The sequence below is a fragment of the Pavona decussata genome, unplaced genomic scaffold, assembly GCF_977016875.1.
Source record: "Pavona decussata unplaced genomic scaffold, jaPavDecu1.1 SCAFFOLD_102, whole genome shotgun sequence".
Classification (NCBI taxonomy): Eukaryota; Metazoa; Cnidaria; class Anthozoa; order Scleractinia; family Agariciidae; genus Pavona; species Pavona decussata.
The window spans coordinates 3,457,501-3,470,000 of NW_028145517.1; the positions used below are offsets into that span (position 1 = coordinate 3,457,501).

At 37.5% G+C, this 12,500-nt stretch overlaps 3 protein-coding genes across 3 annotated transcripts in view; all 3 read left to right on the top strand.

Annotated features, from left to right (window-relative positions):
• The window catches only part of LOC146471682 (sushi, von Willebrand factor type A, EGF and pentraxin domain-containing protein 1-like), a 14,240-nt gene extending 7,174 nt beyond the window's left edge, over positions 1–7,066 (top strand). The window contains exons 4-5 of the mRNA XM_085120218.1: positions 4,138–4,334; positions 6,945–7,066. Coding sequence (XP_084976344.1) covers positions 4,138–4,334; positions 6,945–6,968 — 221 coding nt within the window. The 3' untranslated portion in view covers positions 6,969–7,066. The remainder of the gene's footprint in view (positions 1–4,137; positions 4,335–6,944) is intronic.
• Positions 1–12,500, top strand: part of LOC146471681 (sushi, von Willebrand factor type A, EGF and pentraxin domain-containing protein 1-like) — a 52,637-nt gene that overhangs the window by 34,268 nt on the left and 5,869 nt on the right. The gene's annotated exons all lie outside the window — the stretch shown is intronic.
• LOC146471683 (sushi repeat-containing protein SRPX-like) overlaps positions 9,186–12,500 on the top strand; it is a 5,292-nt gene continuing 1,977 nt past the window's right edge. Inside the window, exons 1-2 of the mRNA XM_085120735.1 lie at positions 9,186–9,294; positions 9,771–10,019. Of these exons, the coding sequence (XP_084976861.1) occupies positions 9,231–9,294; positions 9,771–10,019 (313 nt within the window). The 5' untranslated portion in view covers positions 9,186–9,230. The remainder of the gene's footprint in view (positions 9,295–9,770; positions 10,020–12,500) is intronic.

Here is a 12,500-nt window from a genome sequence, read left to right on the forward strand (position 1 = left end):
ACATCGCCCTAACTCAGCCCTACATGCTAGGTTAGAGGCTTTGTTGTTTACCTCCAAATAGCGTTTGAAAAACTTTAAATGTAGTTTTTCTAATGGGGAATTATCCCATGTTTTGAACTCCTGCTTCGTGTACATACCCCAAACCTCACTGTTATAGCTTAAGATCGAGAAAAGGGCGATTTCTTATTCTTTAATTTTTCACAGCTTGACGTATTTCCTGTTGAGTTATTACTTGGTCTAAGGAGTTAAGTTGGTCTTTTTCTTTTTCTAATTGTTGTAGCTCATTATAAATTTTTTCTTGATGTGTAGATGGTTTTGGCTCGTCGGAGTGTAAATATTGAAAGTGTTCTAACCATTTGTCTTCTGGTATTGAAGGAGGATTTTTGTTGGGGATTGTATCATCTATCGATTTAAGAGAACTCCAGAACAATGATTTGTCAGGATTTGATGATATTTCATCGAGTTCTTTTGTTTTTTCTTTCTGAAAATTTTTCTTTTTTAAATCGAGGAGATTTTTGTACTCGTTCAACGTTTGGTGAAATTTTTCGCGTATTTCGGAGTTGAGAGGATCGCGGTGCTTTTGATTTGAGAGTTTTCGTACTTCATGTCTTTTTAATCGGCATTCGCTATCAAACCATTTCTTGTTTGAAGCTTTCTTTATGCGTTTACGAGGCTTTTTTATTCTAATCTTGAGGCAAAGTTTTGAAGTCGCAGTTAAAATGTTTACAGCATCAGTTAACGAGGTGTTAACATCACCATCGTCTCGTTCTAAGTAGTTTCTGATAAGAATTTGAATTGGTTCCGTGCGCAACGTGTTTTTGAATTTTAAGAAAGAGTCGTTTTCCCAGTAAAACTGGCGCGGTAATCTCATTAACCGATTGCTAGAATTTGCTCTTTGAATTTCCCCTGCTGGTAGATTGGTGTTAAGATTTAACCACGCTAAGATAGCACTGTGGTCTGATATGGGGGATGGTTTTTCAACAACAAAGTTGGCAACGTCTAGAAATGTATGGTGATCGCAGATGAAATAGTCAATAACACTTGTCCCGTTTGTTCCATGAAAGGTAGGTCTACCTAAGGTATCTCCATTGACCCTTCCATTAACTATCCTTAAATCAAAAGTTTTGCATATCTCAAGCAGTTTTTTCCCGTGAGTATTTAGAACATTGTCGAAACTATTTCTTTCTGCTGGGTGGAAAGCTGATTCTGACTGATCATTGGTGATTATATTGTTTCCATCTTGGGAAACTGTATCGGAGTATTTTCCAGTTCTTGAGTTAAAGTCGCCTAGTAGAATCACTGATCCCGCTGAAGAAAAACACAGTATATCTTGCTCAAGTTGATCGAATATTTCGGAATCGAAATATTTAGAGTTACATGGAGGGATATAAACCCCGCAAACGTAAAAATCCTTTGACGAATTCAAGAATTTTTTTATCAATTTTAAACCATAGAAAGTTTTGATTTGTTTTTACAATGGAAATAGTTTTTTGAAGGTTGCTTTTGTATAATAAAGCTATTCCTCCTGAGTACCGACCCCCTTTTCTTGATTGGTTAGGGATGGGGCCTTGAACAAATGATTTATATCCGGATATGTCAAAGTCGCGACAATTCCAGATTTCTGTTAGCACGATCAAATCGAAATTAGTAATAACGCTCAGAAAATCAACATCATTTAGTTTGTTTCCAAAATGTTTGGACGATAGTCCATTGACGTTCCAAGCACAGAAAGATAATGTGCCTTGGGTATCAAGATGACCCGTACGAGTACTAATGATAGATTGCTAGGTTAACTATTATTCATTTTACTGGTAGAAAGTTTATCCTAATTTAGCTATTTAAGTGTCTCAATGTTCCAGATTCAATTGTGATGTCTATAAAAATGATTTTACAAAACGTAGAAAGGATATGATATCCTGGGGTATGTGTTTCAGGACAGGTGGGGGAACTCTCCTTGGGAGTTGTCGTCATCTTTGCAGCATTCGTGGCGGGAAACTGATGCTGTCCTTGTTGCCCCATGTGTATTCGCTGCTGTAATGGTTCTCGGACTGATGGCTTGGGTGGCTGTTGCATCTGATGGTAAAAGGGCCAAGGTTGACCCTGAGGTGAACCGTTCTGCAGGACATGACTGTAGGACGTATGATGCATCATGCTAGGGGGTTCTGGAGATACCACGTTGTTTGGGGGATCTTGAACTGGTCTTGGAGGAGGTATGCTTCTTGATTGAAGGCGACCGTGGATGGCGTCTTTTAAATTTTTGGCGAAGAGTCCAATGTGTCTTTTAAGGATGTGTTTGTTATCACGGAGGAAATTTGTGCCATTTTTGAAAAGGTTGTCGTGCGCGATCAATTGTACATTTGGAAGTTTTGAGCAGCTTGTAATTAGTTGTTGATTAATTGAGATGATTGTTGAAGGTGAGATATCATGTCGAGGTAAAAGTGTGGAGTAAAGGATTTTGCTCGATGGAAATTTTGTTGAGGCCTCAGTAATCAATGTTAGAATATTGGAAATCAGTTCTTCAGGGGAGGATCGCTCTAGATCGTTTGTTCCTGTGTGTATCAAAATCATGTGTGGAGCAGCGTGGATACTTTGTAGGAAGGAGCTTGCTTGCGTAATTAGTGGCGCTCTGACGTAGTTCACCTCATGTCGCGAGGAGAACATTTGTTTAGTATCTAGAAATTTGCCATTTGAGTCGCATAGAAAGATAACTTCGTTTGAAGGGGGTACAGGCTGATGCTGAGATGTGGTGATCTTTGCTTTATCTTGTCTGTTCGAATTGGTTTCTTGTAAGACGGAATAACCATTGGATGTTGGGATGTTTACAATTAGTTATTCGTCTTCTTTGCATTGTTGGGCTGGCGGTGTTGGAGTCGAAAGTCCATTTCCGTTCGTCGCTGCAACAGGGGGTGTCGATGGTGTCTGGCTTGCGGTATTGGTCATCTGAGCTATCTCTGGTGTATGTGAATTCAATTTTTCAAATAGAGCCTTAACTTGTTCTTTAAGAAAACTGACCTCTGACTCCAGTTGCGTTTGTTTTCCCTTTAATTGAGCATTTTCTGCGACAAGTTGGGATTGTTTCTTTTGAAGAGTCTGATTTTCATCTTTTAATTTTGCAATCAGGATGGCGTGATTTTGTAGTTGATCATTAAGAAGCTTGTTTGAATTTATTAAGTCGTCACAGAGGTCTCCTACATGTGATTTTTGTAATTTTAAAAGATGATCTTGTTGTACAGCTTTGTCTTTCAGTTGCTCAAAGTTTCCTTCGATGTTTATTTTGAATGAAGTGTCCTCCGAAGTCAATGAACCATTGTCTGTCAAAGGTTCGAGGCTGTTAACAATTGCTAACAGTGCGGGGAATTCGTCACTGCTCCACTCGGCAAATTTCTTTCCTTGAACCATGATGCGGCCAGTTGAAATAAATACAGAAACACTGACAAGTTGTTCTTCATTTTGCTCGTCGGCCGTAGAGATGCGTAGGATAATTTTGTCGCTCTTTGTTGCGCAACTGTAAGATTCTTGTTCTTGCCAAGACACAAGACATCCCACGGTGTTTAAATATTCATAGTAGCGTAGCGCAAACGTTTTTATCCAAAGTAGCAAACGATCTTCTGAGGTCTTGAAAGATACCACTTTGGCATTAGGTGTATAAGTGGATGAATCGATTTCTTTGAATAAAACCGTCTTCGATTTAGTCGCGTTAAATCTATCGACCAAATATCGGTGAAGATCTTCACATGGTTCCATATCGACCATACGCGAAGGCCTGAATCCAGCTTTTTTTCCTTGATCATGATCATCGTCGGCATCAAAGGAGGACTCATCAGGCTCTTCTGCCATTTAGATTGTCGTTGTCGTAAACTTTGTACCAGTATAATGATTTCTTCTCGTGGAATAAACGAAAATCTACTCAGCTAACAAAGACGTGACCATTTTGAGTGGTCACGCAAGAAGTAGTAGTAGTAGTGTAGTAGTAGTAGTAGTAGTAGTAGTAGTAGTAGTAGTAGTAGTAGTAGTAGTAGTAGTAGTAGTAGTAGTAGTAGTAGTAGTAGTAGTAGTAATAGTACATGTAATATATTTATATATTCGTTTATAAATTGTGCCATTCGCTTAATTACTTACCGTTTGTTTAATTTTTAGTGAGCTCTCCTGAGGGTGCTGCTAAAAAGTTCCCTTTCTCTCAGTTGTACTACAATGCTGCTGGGAGCGACGGCGACGTTGTTAAAGCTATAAAGGCCAACTTGCTGTCTTCTCTCGCCATGACTCCTTTCTGCCACTCCGATCCCTCGGTTTGCACAAATGACAAGGTGGAAGTGTACCTTGGGCTTTGCAAAGAGGTAAGTCAGATATATTGAAGCTGGCTTTTTCCCTTAAATATAATACTATCGGCTTGCTTGTAACTTATGGATAAGTGTAAATGAGACAATTCTGTAGTTGTGAAAGCAAAATGTGATGTTACATATTAACTAAATAAATAATATAGTTATCGTTTTAATCAGTGACACAGATATACACTCGCCCCAGCTCCCAGCTAACAAACTCTGCTCCCAGGAGTCTCCGAATTAGAGCATGCGAACTAGTAATCAGAAGCTGCGTCATAGGTCATAGCAGGAGTATTATCAGGGATGGAGACCGTAAGCGTGGGGTCCACACGTCCCCATGTGTTTTACCAAAAGGTTTTTTTTTTAAATTTGGCCACCCTTCATGTCAAAAACCTACGCAGATACACGCAAATTTGCGTGCAGCTACTGCAATAAAAGAAAAAGTCCAGTTTGGTTTCGACAAAATTAGATGTAATTTTTAAATACTTTCATTGTGAAACTGATAACATTTTATTACCCTGTACGTGTTTAAGTTTTTCCGTCTAACCTTACTAAACTAGAGCTGTAAACTAAAGCCTTGGGGACAACTCTAGGAAATCCTTCTGGCTGAGTAGAAAACGACATTACAATATAAAAATTTTCTCCACAATGCTGATATCTATAACTTAAATTTTATTTTAGAAGTCAGTTTCAATCATTTATTTCAAATTGGCGGTAAGTCCTTACGGAGAAGAGTTAAGGCCATTGTCTCAAGCCATTTCTTCTACGCGCTCACTGGCATGAATATTCGGCGCCCCAACCAAATTTTGTAAACTATCATTTTACGAGTTTATAGATTTACGTAACCAGCCGGACATAGTTTTTGCGGAATGCCGAGTGCCTGTAAAACAAATAATGGTTTAAAAAGTTAGAGATTACCGAGCGAAAGGTTCCAAATAATTCAGTTAATTCAGTTTGGTCAGAGCTAAAAGCTGCCAAATTGATTTCTTTCACTGATCAGTGTCCAATATTTTAACCGATCAGAGGTGAATTTCTCGATTACTTTTTTTTGCCGAAAAGCTTACTGCTTTATATGACGGCTGTTAGCTTAGTGCTTTCAAGAAGTATTACACGTAAGATCTAAGAAAAAAGGTCTTTTGTTTATTAGTTGTTGATCTCTATGGTCATAGAAAGGACAATAAAGCTGTAAACACGTTCTTATCAGTTTTCAAACTCTTAAGTTTCTTTTTTTCAAGTTCGCAGGATGAATTCCTCAACATTACTGAAGTAGCAACTTCAGGCAACTTTAACATCAAAATAAGCTAATAATTCGCGGAATGCCTCCGGCAGAACTTTAAAAGAACTGAAGAGGTGAAATCGCAAAACTACTAGCAGAAGAATGAAAAGTTTTCATACATGTCCGCGGAAGTGAAAACAAATATTAATTAGCTAAAATGACAGAAGAGATTTTTTACCTTATTTTGAAGTACGTTTCTTGACTAAGACCCAGAACCAATCCAAATGTTTCAACTCGGTGTTGGTCACACTGAAATGCATCCTCCACTGTTGTATATCCCGGCATCAGTAGTAGGCTTTGTTTACAACCTAAAACCGGCCGCGGTTTTACGAATGTGAGAAAATATAAATTTTTAGCTTTTTGTCCTGGTTAGAAAGTCCATCCATGTAGCCGGTTCTTGTCTTGCTTCTTCTTTTGCATGGCCGCTGAACTTGATTTCAAGCAGCAAAAAGCTCTTTTTTCAGTTCAACATGAGCAAGAAAACAGTTAAAGCTGACAGAGTTCAATATGGAGTGTGCGAAAACTGCGTAACAACTTTGCAGCATCATAACTCTCCACAACTGTTTAGACTTCTCTAACAACAAATAACTGAACTTTAGACATTTCTCGGGTACTATTTGAACCATATCATACAGGCGAAAATGACGCGGAAAGCAGTTGAAAAAAAAAATTCACTTTAGTTAAAAAAAGTAATAACGTGTCTGAGTACATATATTCGTGAAGTGTAAGCTTTTTTCATTCATTCAACTGTAGCAACGCGCGCAGCGCCACCGTCTTGGCGCCTTTTTGATATTGCTGTGAGAGTCATGTGATCAATATGCCGCCTATTCCAACTTTCTCCGTCTCCTTTCAATTGTTACCTTTTCTTTGTGAGAGTTTAATACCTTAAATGTGGGGACCGAGGATATTATAATATATTACCTGGCAAGATTCTCCACGCGCGATCATGGCCATTTACAAGCGCGCTCGCACGCGCTTATGGCGCAATTTTTTTAAAAAATAGATCTTTTGGTACAACACATGGGGGCAATCCTTGAGGCCCTATGCTTCATCTTGGCGCCAGGGGACAAGTGAAGTGAACATGGAGACAAGCTCACAATTCAAAATGGCGTCTCGTTACGGTCTCCATCCCTGATTATGACTCCTGGTAAAAGCAAAAATGCTTCTGAAAAAAGACCTACAGTGGGTACCAATTCTGATTTTTTATTCATACAAATTAAAAGAAGAAGAATTTAACTTCATCAACTGCATATTTATATAATATTTATTTCAGTTCATGAGGGCCTTAAAAATGCTATGGATAACAGAGGCATGCAAATATAATTTTATGGCCATTTTCTTTTCCGCAGGCAGAAGCATCAAGAAATTCTTAAAGCTGATTATGAAGCTATGTGAAACTTGACGAAAGATTACTCAAGATTAAAATTAATTGACGCACTCTCAATGATAAATAAATTAAACGCTCAAACTATTTTATTGCATTTTATTTCATTTTCAAGGAAGATTGTTAGTTTGAACATGTCTAAATTGCGTTTTACTTTGAAGTTTAATGACTGTGATGAGCCGACGAATCCTTGCTATTCTGTAAAGCCGATACTTTCATTCAAATCTTGTCTTCATCTAAATGAACTCCTTATAAAAGTAGCAAATTCCTACAAAGTTGAACCATAACAAGACTATTTTTGGTATTTTTCTTCTATAAGTGATAACATAAAAACGATTAAATGGACAGGAAAATATTCAGAATAACGAAAAGACCCTTGTAACAGGCGACTGTTATGACGACGCCTAACCTTGCAGTGTCAGGTCTGTTTTGGGTAGTTTTGAGAAGCCAAGCGTTTGAAAATGACGCAAACGTTTATTACGCAAACTTTTGACACGTGCAACGGATAAAATTCTAGTCAATGCGAATATTCCCACTCTCATCTAAACTTTTTTCCCTATCCTTGTTGTTGCCACCCCTTGTTCTCAATGGAAGGGAAGCTGCAGCCAAGATAAATTATTGGCTTGCTCAAATCGTTGCAGTTGGTAAAGCCTTGTGGTCACCTGTACCGTAACCAAACGATGATGATGATGATGATGATGATGATGATGATGATGATGCTGATGATGTTCTCAATAGCTCAGTGTGGAATGGATCACTTAATAAACTTTCAGATGCATGGGAGGCTCCCCCGGGAGTTACAAACAATGACTGTGGGATAGAGTACTTAATAAAGTTTTATATGGGAGGCTCCCCTTGGAAGTTGTAACGCCCCTACCTTTAGCATGCGAAATTTTACCGAATATTACCTTTTCACAAGTATCAAACAAGAAACTGTACCCCTTTCTTCTGCCTTAAAGAGCGACCAATGACAAAAGAACATCTCCTATCATTTATTAGAGAGAGTTAGAATTACGTTTACCGCAAACGGCCGAAATGACCACGTGACCATGTTTACCCTTCATTACCATTTTCAGTTTTAAATTTCTCATTAAAACTGAGAAAGTCGATTCCGCTGAAACTTTATCAGGATATTGGCGGTTGATAAATTACATCGTGATTGTCTAACCTAATTACGATAAATGTTGTATATCTTGGTGCACGTGCCGTAAACACGAGAAAGGGAGACTTGTTTTTCTCGGTTGAATTATTTGCCAAAAATACCTTTATTGAAACAACGAGCTGTCAAACAAATTATATGAGTTTTTGAAAGAAGGCATTTGTATCTCTAGATTTTAAACAAACATGTAATTTCTAATACGACGAAGATAGTATATGCGTGGAGTAAATTATTGAGAACGTAGGAAAGTCTTCTTGTGAATATTTTGCGTATTGTCGGAATCAGTCGCCACGGTTTGTGCACACTATTTAAATGAACACATATGTAATGACACAGTAGGGGTCCTAGGCGACCTTACAAGACTCGTGTGCAAGCTAGTTCCACTTCAATACGGTTGATTCGAAATTGATATTTATTTGAAAGGCCTCGGACTAACTGCAGAGTTTATTCGTTTGGAATAATTAGAACAACTTGTTCTTTACATTGGTCTGTATCGCTTTCTTATTGGTTTGCTAGTTTTTTCAGTGCCTGGGATAACTGTAGTTATGGATTTAATTAATAGCACCCGCTTTCGTACTAAGGCGCTATAAATTAATTAACATATCCACTTTAAAATTCGAACTTGTTTAACCGGATCACGAAATCACAACAGAACGGCAAGGGTATAAACTCAAAATTAGTTTTAAATAATGTTGAAGTGAAATTCAAATGTCATTAAGTAATGTTTAAAAAACGAGCAGGAGTTTAAAACCACTCGGCTGCGCCTCGTGGTTTTAGACCCGATAAAACACGTGCTGCGAGTTGTTTGAACGGCTTCAAAAACATTCCTGGAAAAGCGTGTGTCAATAGAGTTCATAGCAATTATGCTTTTGTGAACGTTAACATAACATACGAGAATAACATCGCATACTAATGAGGAGTGTCTTATCAGCTGATAAAACACTGTTTTCTTAAAAAATTCGTTCATTGGTCTTTATTTCTCAGCTATTGATGACAATCAAACAGCTGGAAAAATAATCCTGAAGCCAACTCCGTTGAACGAATCAGTTAAATATCACATGTGAGTGATACTACGTTAAACGTGCTGCAACCATGATTCGGACAAGTTTTATTGCTGCAGTTTTCTTAACCACATTCACCACTGCTGTCCCTGTGGGTAAGAAATAATTTGAGACATTATTTATTCCTGTGAACTAGAAACTATTACATACATTGACAGCACCGTCATAAAGCTTAAAGCTCTGCGAATTTTAACAGATGGAGTTTTAAATTGATGTACGCGTACGCCTCAGCAATACACTATGGAGTATACTTGCTTCAACATTTTTCCATCGCAACATTTGCTCCACTAGGGCATCAGATACAAGTTGAAAGAGGTCATGCATATGTTTTTACGTTTAAATTATCTCTTATTTGGAAAGCTCGTAAGTTTTCGATTTAGTCCCAGACCTCCAAACCTCGATAAAAAATCCAGACCACGCAAATGATTCTTCAAAATGGTCCGATAGCACAGGTTCATTAAGTTCACTTCTGTTATTAGCCACTATACAGTATCTTAAATTAACCAGCTGCTTTTTACACTGGCGATGTATTAGTATGATGTAATCTTTTGTGATGTAATTCTCATTTTAGATGACACTGAGCCTCCGGTCTTTACCTTTTGCCCAAGCGATATCACAATACTCAATATTACAGAACCCGTGTTGCGTGTTTATTGGCCGGACGCTAACGCTACAGACAATTCCGGAGTGGCTCCACAGATTTGGTCCACTATACCTTCTGGAGAAGTGTTCGCAGTTCCCGGTTCAACCGATGTAGTTTTCACGGCAATAGATGACAATGGAAATGAAGCAAAATGCAGCTTTCGGATAACTCTAAAAAGTAAGTAAAATGCTGACACAACGTAAAACGCTATCAAATAAAATTATTGGGATTTTGGGAGCTCACTCACTGAGAATCGTGCTGAAAAGGGATAAAATGATTTACAATTAATGCAAGTTTGTATTTCAAACCTTTCACGACAGGGCACACCTAAAGACATTTTTGGCTCATTTCAACTTGACGCGGCGAACATGGCGCATTTCACGCTGAAAGTGATTGGCTGGAATTCTTTGGAAATCAAAATTTCATCTCATAAATCTAACTGCTAAATTTTGTAAATCAAAAGCTCACACAAGAAAATAAATGAAAAAGGACAAATTTTCACATGAAACTTTTATTTTAAAATTAACAGATAAAATGTTGGAAATCAAATGACTTTCGCAATAGAAATAGATGCTCGACTTAGTTCTTTTGACTATTCCAAGAAACCCGTTTTTGTATATCAAAACGGGCAAACCTCGACCTTAAGGAGTCTCCAGTCCTTGGCATTGATTTAGGTCCGTGTGACAAAGGAGTTTGAGAGGCTACACATCTGCACACATCTTTATATTATTCTGAAGAACTGAAGACGACAGGAAGAAGTCATCTCCCTCACCAATTTGTAACAGTACACTTTGTAACATTGTACAAATTTTCGTGGTTGGTGATTTCTCCTAAAGTTTCAAATCTCTAACTGGTTTGAAACTCGAGTCCGGTTAAACTTTATCGGGATATTGGCGGTTGATAAATTACATCGTGATTGTCGTTTTACAAGCGAGTCGTGCTTTGTGGTGATATTTTGAGTTACCAAAGTAAGAACAGCGGAAAACCAATTTTTGTATCCACGCTTTCAGCTTGAGCAGGCTCTTTAGTTGAAGAATTAATTTCTAACACGCAAATCAATCTCTGGTTATGTGAAAGATACAGGTTTTGCATTTTCAAGACTTGTTGAAAGTTATTCTTTTGAAACATTCGCTCTTTATATTCTGGGAGGCTTGTCTGCAATTTCGCTTCTGTTACATTTCTAAACGTTACTCTAAGTCTACCTCCCTAGTATATCAACTTCCTAAAACTTCTACATGCGCGGTGAAAGCTTTAACACAATACTGCAGTTTTTTCCACCCCAATAACGCTGTGAATCTAATTACGATAATGCTCAATATTTTGACGGAGATGAGAAGAGTTTGTTCTCTCTGTCGAATTTTCAAAAATACCGCTGTTGAAACAACGAGCTCTTAAACGAAAATCATGTGAGATGTTAAAGGAAGCCTTCATTTCTACACTAATTTTAAACAAATGTGTAATTTGTAATGCGACAAAGGTGGAAAAGTGAATATTTTGCGTGTTGTCGGAATCAGTCTGTCACTAAGGTTCGTGCATACTATTTAAATGAATTTGTAAGTTGAGAGTAGGGGTCCTGGGCGACATTGCAAGTATCGTGTCCATGCTAGTTCGAAGAATACTTGGCTGAGCTTAAACTGGCTCAAAAATGATATTTATTTGAAAGGCCTAATACTATATGAAGAAGATAAAGACTTTTTTTAAAGACCTTTGCTTTCTTTTAAAGATATCACCAGGCAAAAGCAATTCATCGATATTTTGTTATTTCAGCTGATCGTGGTATCACGGAGTTGTCTAAACACGAAGCTGAAATGTACAAATATTCCATTTTATTCCATTCTAAAGCAATCCCTGAGAAAGAAAGTTAACGATCGAGTTTGTTGAACTGAGCCTTAACAGTGACACAATGATTCGGGCAAGTTTATTACCGCTGCTTTCTTAACTACGCTTACCACTGCTGCCGTTGTAGGTAAGAAAATCATTTTCTGACTTCAATAGCTGTATGTGTTACAGGGGAAATTAGGTTTTTTTTCTTTTTCCTTCCTAGATTTAAATCAGGAGCAAGTATGAGAATATTATACTTCGGCAACATTTCCACATAACCGTGCTATCAACACGAAAGATGTTGATAGATAATTTTGGAAATCAAAATTTCTACGTCAGAAATCTAACGGCTCAGTAGATTTTGGAAATCAAAATCTTATCTTTTTCATAAATCTAACCGCTAAATTTTGGAAATCAAAAGCTCACACAAGAAAATAAATCAAAAAGGAAAATTTTTCACATGTAGCTTTTATTGTAAAATTTTACCCATGAAATGTTGGAGATCAAATATATTTTGCAATAGAACTCAATGCTCGAACGCCGTATATCATAGAAATGAAACTCGTATATTATAGGAGTACGGCTTCCTGAGAAAATCCTGTGACATGTTAATTTATCAAATTTGATTATATGTAAAGCAGTACACAACTAATTATTATTAGTATTTTAACTGTGAAAGACAAGAAAGGCAAAATGAGCAATGCTTGAACTACAGCACGGAAAAACAAAACGAACGATTGCTATTCTCCATCAAACAAAAACAGTCTAAAAAAAACCTCAACGGAAATCTCTCTCATGTCAATTACCTACTTTGATTGTACTCTTTTTTAAACATTT